Source organism: Leptinotarsa decemlineata, unplaced genomic scaffold, assembly GCF_025532065.1.
Source record: "Leptinotarsa decemlineata unplaced genomic scaffold, Ldec_3_MD MMD2_tig00004307_RagTag_RagTag, whole genome shotgun sequence".
NCBI lineage: Eukaryota > Metazoa > Arthropoda > Insecta > Coleoptera > Chrysomelidae > Leptinotarsa > Leptinotarsa decemlineata.
The window spans coordinates 368,056-383,055 of NW_027412606.1; the positions used below are offsets into that span (position 1 = coordinate 368,056).

Below are 15,000 nucleotides of genomic sequence, written 5' to 3' on the forward strand. Positions count from 1 at the left end.
TAATGGAGGGCATATTCGGACATTCTCTAGCCAACTAAAATATTTTCGACAATGCGGTGTTGCCGCTTCTATTAGAAAGCAGTAGCAACTTTGATTTTTCAAATGGAACACTCTGTATATAATATTATTTTTGGAATCTCCAACAATTGCCCGACAACTTTTCTTGATATTTCCCTATACCTATCTGTTACCGTTTTCGAAATAAAAATTAATTTCAATTTTTTTCTTCGAAAATCATGACTTCTAAAAATGCCGATATCTTTTAGTTAAGAAGTACTATGATATCGAAATTTGGTTTGGAGTTAGGTGATACTTGGACACTTCCCACACGTCAGCCTAATCTCCGTTACTTCAATACAGGGTGGTAAAAAAATACAGTTTTTTCGTTTGCTTGAAAAAGTTGCTGAAATTTGATTATTTTAAATGGAACACCCTGTATATTATTGAAAATTCGGAAAGCTGCTGAAATTTGCTTTCTTTCTATGTAATCATACCTATACCTAACTAGTCAAGTTTCGGACTTATGAACATTTATTTGTGAAAATGTCCCTTCAGAATGGTATTTCCATTCAGTATTTGGTAAGCAGGCCATGATTACTATTTGACAGTAGCGTTGTGACATTCTCCTAATAATATCGACATTTTCGTCACTTCAGAAGTTGCAAATACCTTCAAAACGATGGAACAAAACTATTCAAACGAAGTTCTTATGAATTTGTTTATTATTTTTGGACAGTGTGACAAAATTATCAGCAGAACATGTAGAAAGTTCAATGAAATGTATCCGAATCTACCGCCAATGAACCTCAAGAAATTTATACGAATTCAGAACAATTTCAATGCTTTTGGATCAACTTTAAAAGCACCAAGAAACTTGCCTCGACCCGTAACTTTCGAAGACAACCAGATTAATGTCTTAGCATATTTTCACGCATTTCCCGAGTCATCGATAAGAATTGCTGAAGAAGATTTGGGTATAAAATATTCATCGGTTCAAAGAATCTTGCGAAGACATAAAATGCATGATTATAAATTCACCAAAATTCAAGCAATGAAGCCTCAAGATCCTCAACAGAGAGTAGAATTTTGTGAAATGTTGTTGACACGCATTCAAGAAGATCCACTTTTTTTAAATAAAATTATTTGGACTGATGAATCGAAATTTTCGAGAGAAGGGATTTTCAATAGAAAAAATCGTCATTATTGGTCCAGTGAAAATCCTCACGTCACAAAAGAAGCCGGATTTCAAGAAAAATTTAGTTTTAATGTCTTCTGCATGTTGATGGACAACAAATTGAGGTACGTGATATACGAGGAGTCATTAACATCCAGAAGCTACCTGAATATTTTGGAGAATACTGTAGACAGTTTCGTGGATAATCTGCCACTCGAAGATTATCGAAACTGTTGGTATCAACTAGACGGAGCTCCTGCACATTGCGCAAGAGAAGTGAGCGCAGAACTGGATAGACTATTTGACGATCGGTGGATGAGGCGCTTGGGACCATGGAATTGGCCAGCGAGATCACCCGATCTTAATCCATTAGATTTTTATTTGTGGGGAATGTTTAACGAAAAAGTTTACAAAATACCCGTGCGTTCGAGAGATGAATTGTTAGAAAGGATTGCCCAAACATTTGAAGATTTGGATCCCAATGAAATCAGATCTGCCACCACGAAAGCAGTCAGCACCCGCATTTTAAAGTGCTTGGAAGTGAATGGCCAGCGATTCGAACATATTTTGAAATATTCCACATGATTGTTTTACTTTTTTATAATTATTCATATCAATATTTCCAATTTCAAGTTTCTTGGTGCTTTTAAAGTTCATCCAAAAGCATTGAAATTGTTCTGAATTCGTATAAATTTCTTGAGGTTCATTGGCGGTAGATTCGGATACATTTCATTGAACTTTCTACATGTTCTGCTGATAATTTTGTCACACTGTCCAAAAATAATAAACAAATTCATAAGAACTTCGTTTGAATAGTTTTGTTCCATCGTTTTGAAGGTATTTGCAACTTCTGAAGTGACGAAAATGTCGATATTATTAGGAGAATGTCACAACGCTATTGTCAAATAGTAATCATGGCCTGCTTACCAAATACCGAATGGAAATACCATTCTGAAGGGACATTTTCACAAATAAATGTTCATAAGTCCGAAACTTGACTAGTTAGGTATAGGTATGATTACATAGAAAGAAAGCAAATTTCAGCAGCTTTCCGAATTTTCAATAATATACAGGGTGTTCCATTTAAAATAATCAAATTTCAGCAACTTTTTCAAGCAAACGAAAAAACTGTATTTTTTTACCACCCTGTATTGAAGTAACGGAGATTAGGCTGACGTGTGGGAAGTGTCCAAGTATCACCTAACTCCAAACCAAATTTCGATATCATAGTACTTCTTAACTAAAAGATATCGGCATTTTTAGAAGTCATGATTTTCGAAGAAAAAAATTGAAATTAATTTTTATTTCGAAAACGGTAACAGATAGGTATAGGGAAATATCAAGAAAAGTTGTCGGGCAATTGTTGAAGATTCCAAAAATAATATTATATACAGAGTGTTCCATTTGAAAAATCAAAGTTGCTACTGCTTTCTAATAGAAGCGGCAACACCGCATTGTCGAAAATATTTTAGTTGGCTAGAGAATGTCCGAATATGCCCTCCATTAAATTTTCAAAGTGATCCGTTGTCTGGTTCATCAGAAACGTCTAATGTGCCATCCACCGTGAATCAGACTGTATATTAATGATCTCACCAAGCTTAATATTTCTGGGAAGTTCAGCTTATTAGCAGATGACACTACCATACTTTGGAATAATAAAAACACTTGTGAATTGCACAAAATAATCTCTGCCGACTTGATAAGAGTTAGAGATTGGTGTGAGCCAAACATTTTATCTTTAAACTTAACTAAAACAAATTTATCATTTAGATGCTCAATCAACGAACTTTTTTTTTGAAGACAGATCACTGGAATCTAAAAATAATACTAAATTTCTAGGAGTCTTCATTGACCAGAATTCAAAATTTTCACTAGAACAGTCTCCTCTGGCTGTTATGCGGTTAGAGTGATTTATAGAAAATTAGGGTGCAGTACTGCAAAGATGGTGTACTATGCACTCATAGATTCTCACTTACGCTACGGAATACCGTTTTGGGGAGCATGCAGTCCAACTTTTTTCAAAAGTCTATTAATTTTACAGAAAAGGGCAATACGGTATACAGGAAACCTTAAACCAAGGTACCCCTGTAGAACCTTCTTCAAAAAACATAATATTCTAACGGTAACTGCATTATTTATACTGGAATCTGTGTGTAATAAATAAGCATATAATTAATTTTTCTGCATCCCGTTCCCATTATAACACCCTAAACAGCAGACACACTCTGAAACTCACTGTAGCAACTAAAAACATTACAAGAGACTCCACATTTTACAATTTGCCTATGGACATAAGATCTGTCAATATAAATGACTTCCAATTCAGGAAGTTAGTCAAACAATTTCTATCTGATAGACCCTATTATACTTTAGATGAATATTTTAACGATAACTTTTAACCCCTGACAAGTTGTTACTTTTTATGTCTACTCTTTAATAAACTTGACTTTTACTCTTTTATATATACATATCTTTTATATCCTCCATTTTAACTTGTACCCATGCACTATTTATATTTTAATTTCAGTTGGTATGTATTACATTTTTTCAAGTATGTACTACACAAGCTCTGTCTTCAAGATTATGTCTTATGATAATGAAGCATATTATTATTATTATTATTATGAATCAGCATGGTCATCCACATCGCCCGATTTTTCACCGATCGAACATGTGTGGGATATTCTTGGTAGCACACTCTTGAATTTACAACAGCCCCCATAGACTTTGGCAGTACTTAGACATGAGTTAGAAGTAGAGTGAATTGAGATACTTCAACAGGATATAGATCACCTTTTATCATGACAACGCCCAGACGTATCCACTCGTTTCTTTGCTATCATCTGTCAAGAATGTAAATAAAAAATCGTTAAAATATTTTCCATATAAACGGGTATTTACCTTTCTTTGTCTCTTAGTATATTTACGAATCCAGAAACAATGATACAAAACTGATTCAGCTCAAAGTTGTTAATGGTAGTTGTAAATGCCAGATATATTCAAAACGGCTTCAATATTTCAGGCAGTTCAGCTTCAAGTTCCTTATCCTACCGATCCACTGAAGTAGTAACAACAGTTACTACTTCATTGTTGGAAACATCTGTTTCATGAACAGTGTTATCCAACGTTTATCAAACACGAGATGGTTGCTGGAATATTTGAAAAAGGAGACATACGTGGAAGATATCAATACTAGTATTTCTAGTAGAAAAATGCTTCAACTAAAGCGTTCGCAAAAGTTATCAAGGAATTATGGTCAGAAGATTCATCTGATAGAGTAATAAACACTGCCTTCTTCAAAAGTCAGATTCAGAGATTTGCCTCTCGATTCATGGGTTCGGCCCATCAAGACGCCCAGGAATTCCTTCGATATCTTTTAGAACGTTTACATGGGGACCTTAATAGAATTACTGGAAATATAAACCGATCCTAATGAAGATTGACGAGAGATTTAACGACAGGGGAAAAGTCCGGGCTTATATATTTTAATATGAACAACTCTAAGATTGCAGACAATTTCGTTGGTCAATTGAAATCCGCTGTGGACACTTATCGGTAACCTTCGATCCTTACTGGAATTTATCTCTCCCTACCTGTGAGGGAACCCACAATACGTGGGTTCCCTCACAACAGAGGATATTCTGGATGCTGAAGAAAAACCAACGTGTTCGAAGAGCAAGGAAAGAAGAAAATGCGCAAAGGCCCTATTAATCCATACGTTTCTCCGTATTTCAGTAATTCATTTGAAAAAATTCTCTTCAACGGAAACAGGCAAATAGAATGTTGCCATTGACTTTTCTTCAGAAGGATAAGATATGAGCAGTTATGCAGCAGACATTGTGGTTCCTTGTCGTTATAATATATATGCACTTTCGAATCACACTGGGACTACTTACGACGGGCATTACACAGCATACACCTATATATTGGCACGTGGCATGAATACAACGATTCACACGTGTCCCCAATTTCATCAAAATCGCTTGTAGTGGTGAGGCATATGTCCTTTTTTATCAACAAGAGGAAATGATGCAGCACCTTTGAGGTTATTTTTTTTCTTTTCTTTTCTGTGAAATAAATTCTGTCAATTCATTTGTATTTCATGATTCTTCTGCTTTTCTTCTGCTTTGATTACTGTATCAAGAAATATATTTAATTTAAAGATAAACAAGAAATATGAGATATCTTCACTAACGCCGCTATCTGAAATCTGTGAAAAATAGTAGCCAATCGTATTACATCCTACCTCAAAATAAATAATTTACTTGTTATATTGAACATGTATTCAGAAACAAAAGACCTACAGAAATGGCTTCTTGCAAAAGACTGTTGATGGAAATTATGTTGTATCCCTTCTATTTGACCTATCGAAAGCGTTTGATATTGTGGATCCTCATAAATTAGTTTCTAAGCCAAGTGCCTAAACTTTCCTCAATACGTAAACTTCGTACTGCTTCTCGCAAGCTGCGTAATTAAACTCCTTATTGACTTGTATGTTGGGAAAGTGAAGACTTTTTGTAGATGATTTAAAAATGTTGAGGACAGTTTAAACACCAGATGATTGCTTGGCATTACAAACAGACTTAAAGTAGATTAAGTGGATGGCGTTCACAAAATAGTATGACTTTCAACGTGAATAAATGTAAATGTATGCCATTCTATCGAGTATTAAAAATTATAAACTATGATTACAACATATTTACAACAACTTTCATCTTGTGTCGAATTTGTAACCGATTTGGGTACAAAAAAATTGGACTTTCACTTACACTATCATCATTTTATAAACAGGTCAACAAAAATGCTAGGCTTTATTTGTCGTACTTTCAAGGACTTAAATATTGAATGTATAAAGATGATGCATGTCACCCTGGTAAGATCTGTCTTAGATTATTGCAGTTCCATTTGGTCGCCGACTTATGAAAGTCATGCACTTAAAATTGAACGGGTACAAAACATATTCCTTAAATTTTTTGCGTTTAATTAAAAAATACCTTTGAAGGGCCGTTCATTAGAAGATATTCGTAGGGCGTCAGTATACCGAAGCTAAATAGTCGTAGAGTTGAAACTGCCTTAAAATTCTTATTCCAATTTTCAAATCTCCTTAACAACTCCCTGCACTGCTAGCACAAATTGGCTTACGTGTTCCTTCCAGAAGCACAAGGCATACATAAACATTTGCTATAGATTTTCATCGTTGTGACTGGCAAACACTCTCCGCTGTCCAGAGTTGCTATTGGTGGTAATAGAGTCGATCTGGACTTCTTCTCATTAAACAAAACAAAATTTTCTATTTATTTTCTATTTCTATTTTCTATTTCCCTGGCTAATACCACGAAGGGCGTTGGATTTTATCCGACAGGTAAAGTTTTCTTCCTTATACGAGGAATTGAGCCAATTTTGGATATGTGTTGATTACCTCGTTCACGGTCAGATGGGGCGTTGACAAACATGTTGTTTGTTGTCTGCTTCAGCCTAGTTCGGGGAATGATACTCTGGAGGAATTTGATTTTCAATTATCGGAAACCATTGACTTTATGTTGATGATAGACACTACATTGCACTGACGAGTGGCCAAATAGCCCGAAACCGGTCTGCAAGTGTGTTCCAATAATTGAAAATCTATCGTACATATGCATATGCAGGAATAACTTCAGTGAAGAATCCTACACTGACACCTATCGGATGTAATCCAACGACCTTCGTGGTATTGGCCAGGGGAGTAGTTGTTTTCTGATAGGTATCAGTCCATTAATCTACAGTGTAGGGAGTTGAGACTGGCTTGATTTATAGCCAATCTTCAAGTATGCCTACTGACTATATGTGAAACCTTCATTTACTTCGAAATGTTATGAAAGCCTTTTATTATTTTGTGTTGAACGCCAAATACTTACATAAAAATTAAGAGAACGGGTTTGTGATGAATATCGAGGTTTCGTGTTCAACAAATTATTTTAGTTTCTACGAAAGCAAGTTTGAGAAGTGAGAGAGAACTACGTTGTGTATGAATTTGACTTTCAAAGTTTTGCATCTCTGCTGGTTGAAAAAAAACTGACGATACCCTCGATATAAACCAGAATATCCCTGAAAAGTATAACCCTTTTCAAACACTGTTTTTAATCCCTGCTCTCAAAAACCCTTCATTCGACAAAAGCAGAGAGGATGATGGAACAAAGGGTGATGGTTTAAATAAAATTTTCCCCGTTAATATTTACTTTCTATGAATATTCATAAAAGTTGAAACGACATGCAGTATGTGAGAATATCCACAAAATTTACACATTTTACATAACTGACGGAATGAAAAGCGTTCCGCCAAAAGCGTAACCTATCCCAACATTAATTTGCATGTGGTTACAAAATGATGGCCTGCAGCTTTACTGTTTCCATTATAATCTTATTAAAATTCAGCCGAATATACTGTGTGAGACTTTTTGAAGGACTGAAGACATAAACAAGATTTGAACAAAAAATGTGCAAAGTAGATAGATAATCTGTGATACCATTTTCATTCGGGTTTGAAGGCCGTCGTATTTTGGAACTGCAACCTAACGTTTCGCCATCTTGGCTGCCTTCTTCAGAGTTTTATTCATCTTGATGATGACTGGTAATTTCTAGTTTTTAGGTTGTATATATGTTGACTTAGTTAGTTCGCCTCTTTTGTTGATGTGTTGCTATTGTCAAAAGTGTTATTACCTGTTAATGACGTATCTATCTCCGCCGTACCTGTTAGCGAGTTGTTATTGATATCGGTATTATTACTCGAGTTATTAATGAGTGACCTGTCGTCTCTGAGAGCCGTGACATTGCATTACGCTGTTGCCACTTTAGCATTTTTAAGTATGGGCTTCCAAATCCGGTTGAGCATTACCGCCTCCTCTTTTCTGTTATAGTTCTCTGTATGTTTATGTATTTCCATGGCTTCCCTTACAAGCCGACTGTGGTATCCATGATCGGGGCAAGTAGTTTCCCATCTTTAAACATTATCGTATGGTCTCCTTCATTAAGCCCGTGTTCCTCTACTTTCGATTTGTATATTTGACCTAATCTACAGTTTCTCCGATGTTCATTACTACTAACGGATCTTTTGGTGACACCGATATAAACTTTTCCGCAGCTGATTGTGGATCTCTTTTGTCTTTCGCAGATCTAAGGCTTTGTTGTATTTTCCGCGTGGGCTTAAACACTGTTTTTATTTTATGCTGTCTTAAGATTTTTCCGACTCTGTCTGTAACCCTGAGGATGTACGGTAGAAATGCACGTGCAACCGTTTGAGTTTCCTCCCTATTTTGACTTGTAAAAGTCTTCAGTTTCATGGCCTTGTTGATCTCGGTTACACTGTATCTATTCGATCTCAAAGTACTCCCGAATAATAATATATAACGAGTTACATTTGAAGAAAATATCTTTCAAAGAATATAATATGTTCACGCTAAGTTGAGTTAAGATGATTTTCTATATCATGTACGTATTTCTGTGTTTTGTATCTGATATATATTTTTGCTGAATATTCAGCATATAAAATAAGAATGTCTCAAACAGCAATACTATTGTTGTATACCAGAAGGTGGGGCTCAATGCCTTGGGAAATATTTTTTCATTACTCACTTCAGAATGATGAAATAAAAAATGCAGTAATGTAACAAAACATTCGAACTAAACAAGTAAAATTCATTAACGTGAAAGTGTATCAAGTCCTGAAATCTCTACATTCTGTTCTGAAAGAATCTTATAAAAATTAAAAGAAGTATTTTTCAGTAGAGAATAATTTTTGGGAGAGAAATGATTTGGCTTTCTACTTCTCCATCTTCATACAAAAACATATGAAAATCTTCCAAAGAAATGAAGAGAGTTGAACTCTTTACAGAGATATGAAGATCATGCAAAGAAGTAACTTTCAAACACAAACTGGAAGAAAAACTGGAAGTAGTTATTTCGAGAGGGCTTATAATTCTAGCTTCTGTCTAGAAGTTACTTCTTGGCGTGATTTGAAGATTCCCACATTTTTTTTTTTATAAAAACGTCAAAACGGTATAGAAATATTCGAACTCTTACCTTACGAAAAACGGCTGATAGTATAACTCATCCGTCATGGATTCTTCGACTTGGGAATCAACTGAGAGGATAAAAAGGAAAATACACATAGGTATACGGAAAAGTCAAGATATATTTTTGGTTACTGACTAGAAATTTCAATACATTCATTGATTTTTTGACTAATTACTATATATATTTACAGGATCAACATACATAACAATGTTACTTTTACTGTACTATCTTAAACTCTGGACACTAATGAAATACTTATTGTTTGTCAACAGTTAAGTTTCCATCTAGGTAAATCTCTCAGCCTGATACCAAGCCAAATAATTTGAAGATATTTTGAACTTACTTGTACAGGACGTTTTTTAGCTGATCATTCGAAATGGAAGAGGTAGAGCCACAAAACGAAATTTGACAGTTCTAGTTTTCGGCGATATTTGAAAAAAACACTGATATCCTCGATCTGATAAGATATTACTCTAGTTCTCTATAATAGAAAGCTTTTGTCCAATTCAACCGAACTTGTAGATTTTATCGTTTCCGAGATAGCATGCAATGGTGATACCAGTTAAAAAACGGCCTGTATATGTCACAAATTGAAGAACGGTACCTAATCACCATCGAGTGTCCAATAATATATTTCTGTGTGATATTAATTTTTTTCAAGGATAGTTTCAAATCATTCATATATTTTACGAACATAAACAAAGTGGAAAAGACATTGGTCCATATATTATGTATTTAAACATTTTTCAAACCTTTAGGTTCTTTACTGCGTTCTAGAAAAAACAATGGAACAAAAATGTTTGCAGAAGAAGTCAGGCTGCTTTTAGTTTTGTCTCCGAGTTCGATTCCTTTACAGTATATACATAATAAAGCTATTGGCCCACTGTGAACCCTAATACATCAATAAATATAAATAAATTTACCAATTCAGTTACATATTTCACATATAATTTCAATTTTCGTCTTGTAAAGCAACCACTTCAAGGGTAGGACTCCCAATAGATTCCCCATCCGTTGAACTGAATGATTCTTGATCACTTTTTGTTGGTTTGTGTTTCATATAGTCCACAACTAGTTCCAAACCAATCAGCGCTCTCAAATCCTTGACTCTTTTTTCTCTTTCTTCCTCAGTTTCATCTAAATTTTCTTGTGGATTATCTTTGCTACCTTCCTTCATCATGCCAACATTCTTATAAATAGTTGTTAAATTACTCATTATGTAAGTTGTACCAGTTTTGTTTGTGCTTTTATCGAATCCCATTGATTTAACATCGAATTTCGTAGATCTGTTTTCTTTATCGTTTATATTCACAGGGTCCAAACTTTTGCTAGCAGTTGGAACGGGAACAGAGAACGCGGAACAGTGTCTCGGCTGCCTAAATATGCTGCTTTTGGTTTCTATTTCATTTTTTACCTCAGAAACTTCTGTATGGGGGAGTTTTTCCTTCGATCTGCCAGGAGAAAAAGTATCCAATGGAGGTGCAACCTCTTTAGGATCTTTCCTATCATAGATATGCCCGGAAACTCTGAGATCTATGAAGAAATGTAAAGGATCGATACCGTACGGAGGAGTTGCATATAAAGGAGGATACCACATAGGAGGAGGAGGAGGTAAAACCAAATTCTGGATGTTTCCCTCTTGAGCTATGCTAGGATGTATATTTGGAAACATCTGTTCGTTAATGTGCGGTTCACTTCTCGAATTATTCTGATAAGTACCTTCAGAATTTTCTGTTTTATTAATAGTCAGTTCCAGCGGGTTTTCCTCTGGTTTTCTATTACTTTTCAGCATCCAGTCAGCAGAAGTTTCCTGCATATCTTCTGACTTCGGTTCCACGTTTGCCTTGATGAAGCCTTCCGACCGGGAAGATGCCCAACTTCTTTTCCTAGACCTCCTTATAGGGGGCTGCATTTGCGCATTTCTTTCAGTTTTGGCGTGAACAAGGGATCGCAACATTTCACTGAAGAAATATGTATTCGGCAACAATGACATATTGTAAAGATAAGGAGGAGTAGCAGCTAACAATCTGGATACTAAATCCGTGTTACGGAATTCCAGGGGGGACATTCTCGATTTTGGCGTCGCTTGAAGATGTTCGTTGGTGGATGACATCTGAAAAGAAAACATATTTTAAATATACGTAGGTATGTAACTCATAGCTGTTGAAATTTCATGATATTCTACTCATAAGTTTGTAAGTTATTGTGATAATAGTGACCCTACTTCTGTTATTTCCAAAACAATTTCGTATTTTGATTTTGCACTGCTTCTTGAAGAAAAAAAATACCGTTCAAGCGAAGCAATGGCTTCGCCATTGGTATTTGAAACAAGTCGTACACTACAGATATTATACTACAGATATACTACAGATATCACTACAGATACTACATATACTACAGATATAGATACAGATACTACATATTACTACAAATACTACAGATATTATAAGGAAGAGAAAGTTTAGGTTAAGAATGAACGAAATCTCGTCTTTCAGAAACGACGAGAACCAAGATAAATATATCTCAGTTTCATACCACCAATACACGAATATTTTCAAGGAAGTAGGAGGTGGTATTTGAAACAAGTCATGCACTACAGATATTATACTACAGATATATACTACAGATATTATACTACAGATATTAACACAGACACTACATATACCTCAGATACTACAGATATTATAAGGAAAAGAAAGTTTAGGTTAAGAATGAATGAAATTTCGACTTTCAGAAACAACGAAAAGATAAATATATCTCAGTTTCATACCACTATTCACGAAGATTTTCAAGGAACTAGGAGGGGGTATTTGAAAAAAGTCATACACTACAGGGCCTTTTAGGAAATCCAAAGAGCAAAGACCAGAATTCGGAAAAGTCTGGAATTTACGAAAGTAAATGTAAGGACTGCGATGCAAAATATTATGGACAGACAAAAAGATCTATTGAAGTAAGATATAAGGAACACATAGCACACATAAAATATGGAAGACCAGAAAAATCAGCGCAATCACCCACCATGTTTTGCAACAAAACTATTTCATAGACTTTAATTCATTAAGATTAGTTAGACAAGTTTACAACAAGCATCTAGATGCCTACGAGAGCTTAGAAATAAGTCAACATAATGATATTAAGAATGACGATGGTGGACTAATACCTTATACTTTACTATATAGCTGGTTGAAATAATATTTTCAGTTATCAGATTTACCTGCCTAGTAGATAAGGCAACATTGTGAAATTGATTTTAAGATAATTAAGACTCAGGTACGTAGCAGAGATATCTACGGTATAACTGGAATAAGTCTTAAGTGGTTTGAGTCATACTTAGCAGATCGCACCCAGATGGTCAAAACCACTTCATACTCAAATGAAGGTAAAATTACTTGCGGCGTTCCACAAGGTTTGGTACTGGGCCCACTTTCATTTTTAATTTACCTTAGTGACCCATCGTCTATTAACATTTAAACAAAATTACTACGAGTAACTCGGATCTGCTGTAGCTAGAATGGTTTATCATTCCCTTTTTGAATCCCATCTTCGTTATGGTATTTGATTTTGGGTGTGTATTCTACCACATGCCTTCAATCAGTATTACTAATATAAAAACGTGCAATACGATGCATATGCAAAGCCAAGCCTTGTTGGCCTTTTTGCCTCTAACAGAATCCTTACTGTGGTCTCCTCATTTATATATGAGACAATCTGCCTTCTCTTCAGAAATTGGGTATTGTTTAACAACTTGGACGCGCCAATGTATCAAACCAGGCAAAGATTCAGCTTCAAATTACCGCTGCCTTCTTCGACCCTAGTTAAAGATTCCATTATTTACAACGGTCTCAAAATGTTCAATCTCCTTCCTCAAGTTATATAAACCATTATTGTCCTTAGCCCTCTTGAGGAAGAGTTGAAAAACTTGCTTTCCGTGAGACCTTATTTTAGCTTAGCAGAATTCTACGATGATAATTTTAATTGAGTATGACTAACTGTAATAATAATAATGGAAGAGCAAGTTCTGATTGCGTTACTCAAATGACAAGATCAGAACCTGAATTATGCCTTTTGACAAAAATGTAAGATATCATTTAAGAACTGCCTGTTTTTTTATATCTACTATATGCTGTACTGCATTTTGTCAATAAAAGCAATTATTATTATTATTAATATCTACCGTATTTATTGAGTTGATTCAATTCAGTTTAAATTGATTTATTTCATTTTATTGACCATGTTCTTATATCCTGAACGTTTGTATTAGATTATTGTTATTTACATGTCTGTTTTCAGTTCATGTTATCACTTACTTTTAGCGATTCTACTTTTGTGCTTTCATTTATATGTTACTTATATTTGGCACAAGGATTTGTCAATGAGTATTCGTTATTCAGCCAATAAAGTATATTTTGAATTGAATTGAATATTCATTTGTTGTTTATGTGTTGTGTCATTTTAAAATTCTCCCTACTCTATCTGTAGCTTCTCTGACGTATGGCAGGATGTCTTTGATTTCCTTTGTGTTTGTTTCCTTCTGGTTTTCCTTTTTTTTTCGATGTGTTGCTACGTGAATTATATGCTCTTTATATTCATTCTGCTGTAAAGATTTTTGTATGTCTTTCATCTATTGATGTTTTGTGTCCGCCTGTTAGGTGGTTCCACTTATGTTTCGCTTGCGTTTACGCAGCCATTTTTATGAAGTACTTTCTTGGTTTTTCTCATTTTGTCTTCAATCGAGGACCGCCTGCCCGGTACTGACGATGCCCAATAGGCTGAAACAGCGGTCTACCGGTGGCTCTTAAATTGAAATCAATATGGGAATGATCAAAAAGTACTTATCTATTTATTTTTTTTATTTTCATGGAATTATTTTCCAGCAGCTGGTGTCCTAAACATTTTTATAAGTAATTTTCCTTGATATTCTGACAAGGCTATTCTGTAGAAACGGGAAAGAACTTTCAATATGAAGAATAGACATTGTGGCAGAGCCACTCGAAACTTCCACATTATAAATTTTAATAAGTTACCATCAATTTCAAAGAGAACTGCGGAATTAACAGTCGCATTTGCTTACAGAGAATGTCATCTTTCAAAAGTTTCACCGAGAAATACAAAGTTTTCAGTAGAGCACAGTAAATAATTCAGCTCAGACTATATTATCTGTTTATCTTCGGGTAGCTGTATAAGTAATCTCTCAGATCTTTGTGTAATAGCTTTTTACTCGTGTCAACAACGTATGCCTTTTGAGCTCAGAGGCGAAGATATAACAATCAAAATTACGTGTATGGAACTTTTTCGTATTTCTAGATCAATCAATCAAAATATACTTTATTGTCCAAAAAACTCTTGTTTTGTTGACAAAGTAGAATATACACGTACAGAAAAAAAATTTAGGCAAAATACACACAATTATGTAAAATATAAATAAAATAGAATAAAAAAAATAAAAATAAAATTGTTATATAAACAAGCAGTATATAAACATATACATTTATCAATTATACATTTTATTCAATAGAATAAGTGTCAATGAATAAATAAAATATCAATCATAAAATGTTATTTGAACATTTTGTCAATTTTACAACTTATAATTTAATGTATAATATATACAATATAATAAAATATAATGTACAGTACCCGCAATAAATTACAATTTCATTGGAAGTTGTCATTGTAAAATTCTTGCAAACTATAATAGGGTCTGCTCGCGAGAAGTTTTTTTTGTGTATTTTCTGAAGCTGTCAATACTATCGTAGCTATTTCTAAAATGAGACGGT

The 15,000-nt window shown here is 34.5% G+C and overlaps 1 protein-coding gene across 1 annotated transcript in view; it reads right to left on the reverse strand.

Moving 5' to 3' along the window:
• Positions 1–10,062: 10,062 nt before the first annotated feature.
• The window catches only part of LOC111513840 (uncharacterized), a 33,656-nt gene continuing 28,718 nt past the window's right edge, over positions 10,063–15,000 (reverse strand). Inside the window, exon 2 of the mRNA XM_074178718.1 lies at positions 10,063–11,336. Coding sequence (XP_074034819.1) covers positions 10,176–11,336 — 1,161 coding nt within the window. The 3' untranslated portion in view covers positions 10,063–10,175. The remainder of the gene's footprint in view (positions 11,337–15,000) is intronic.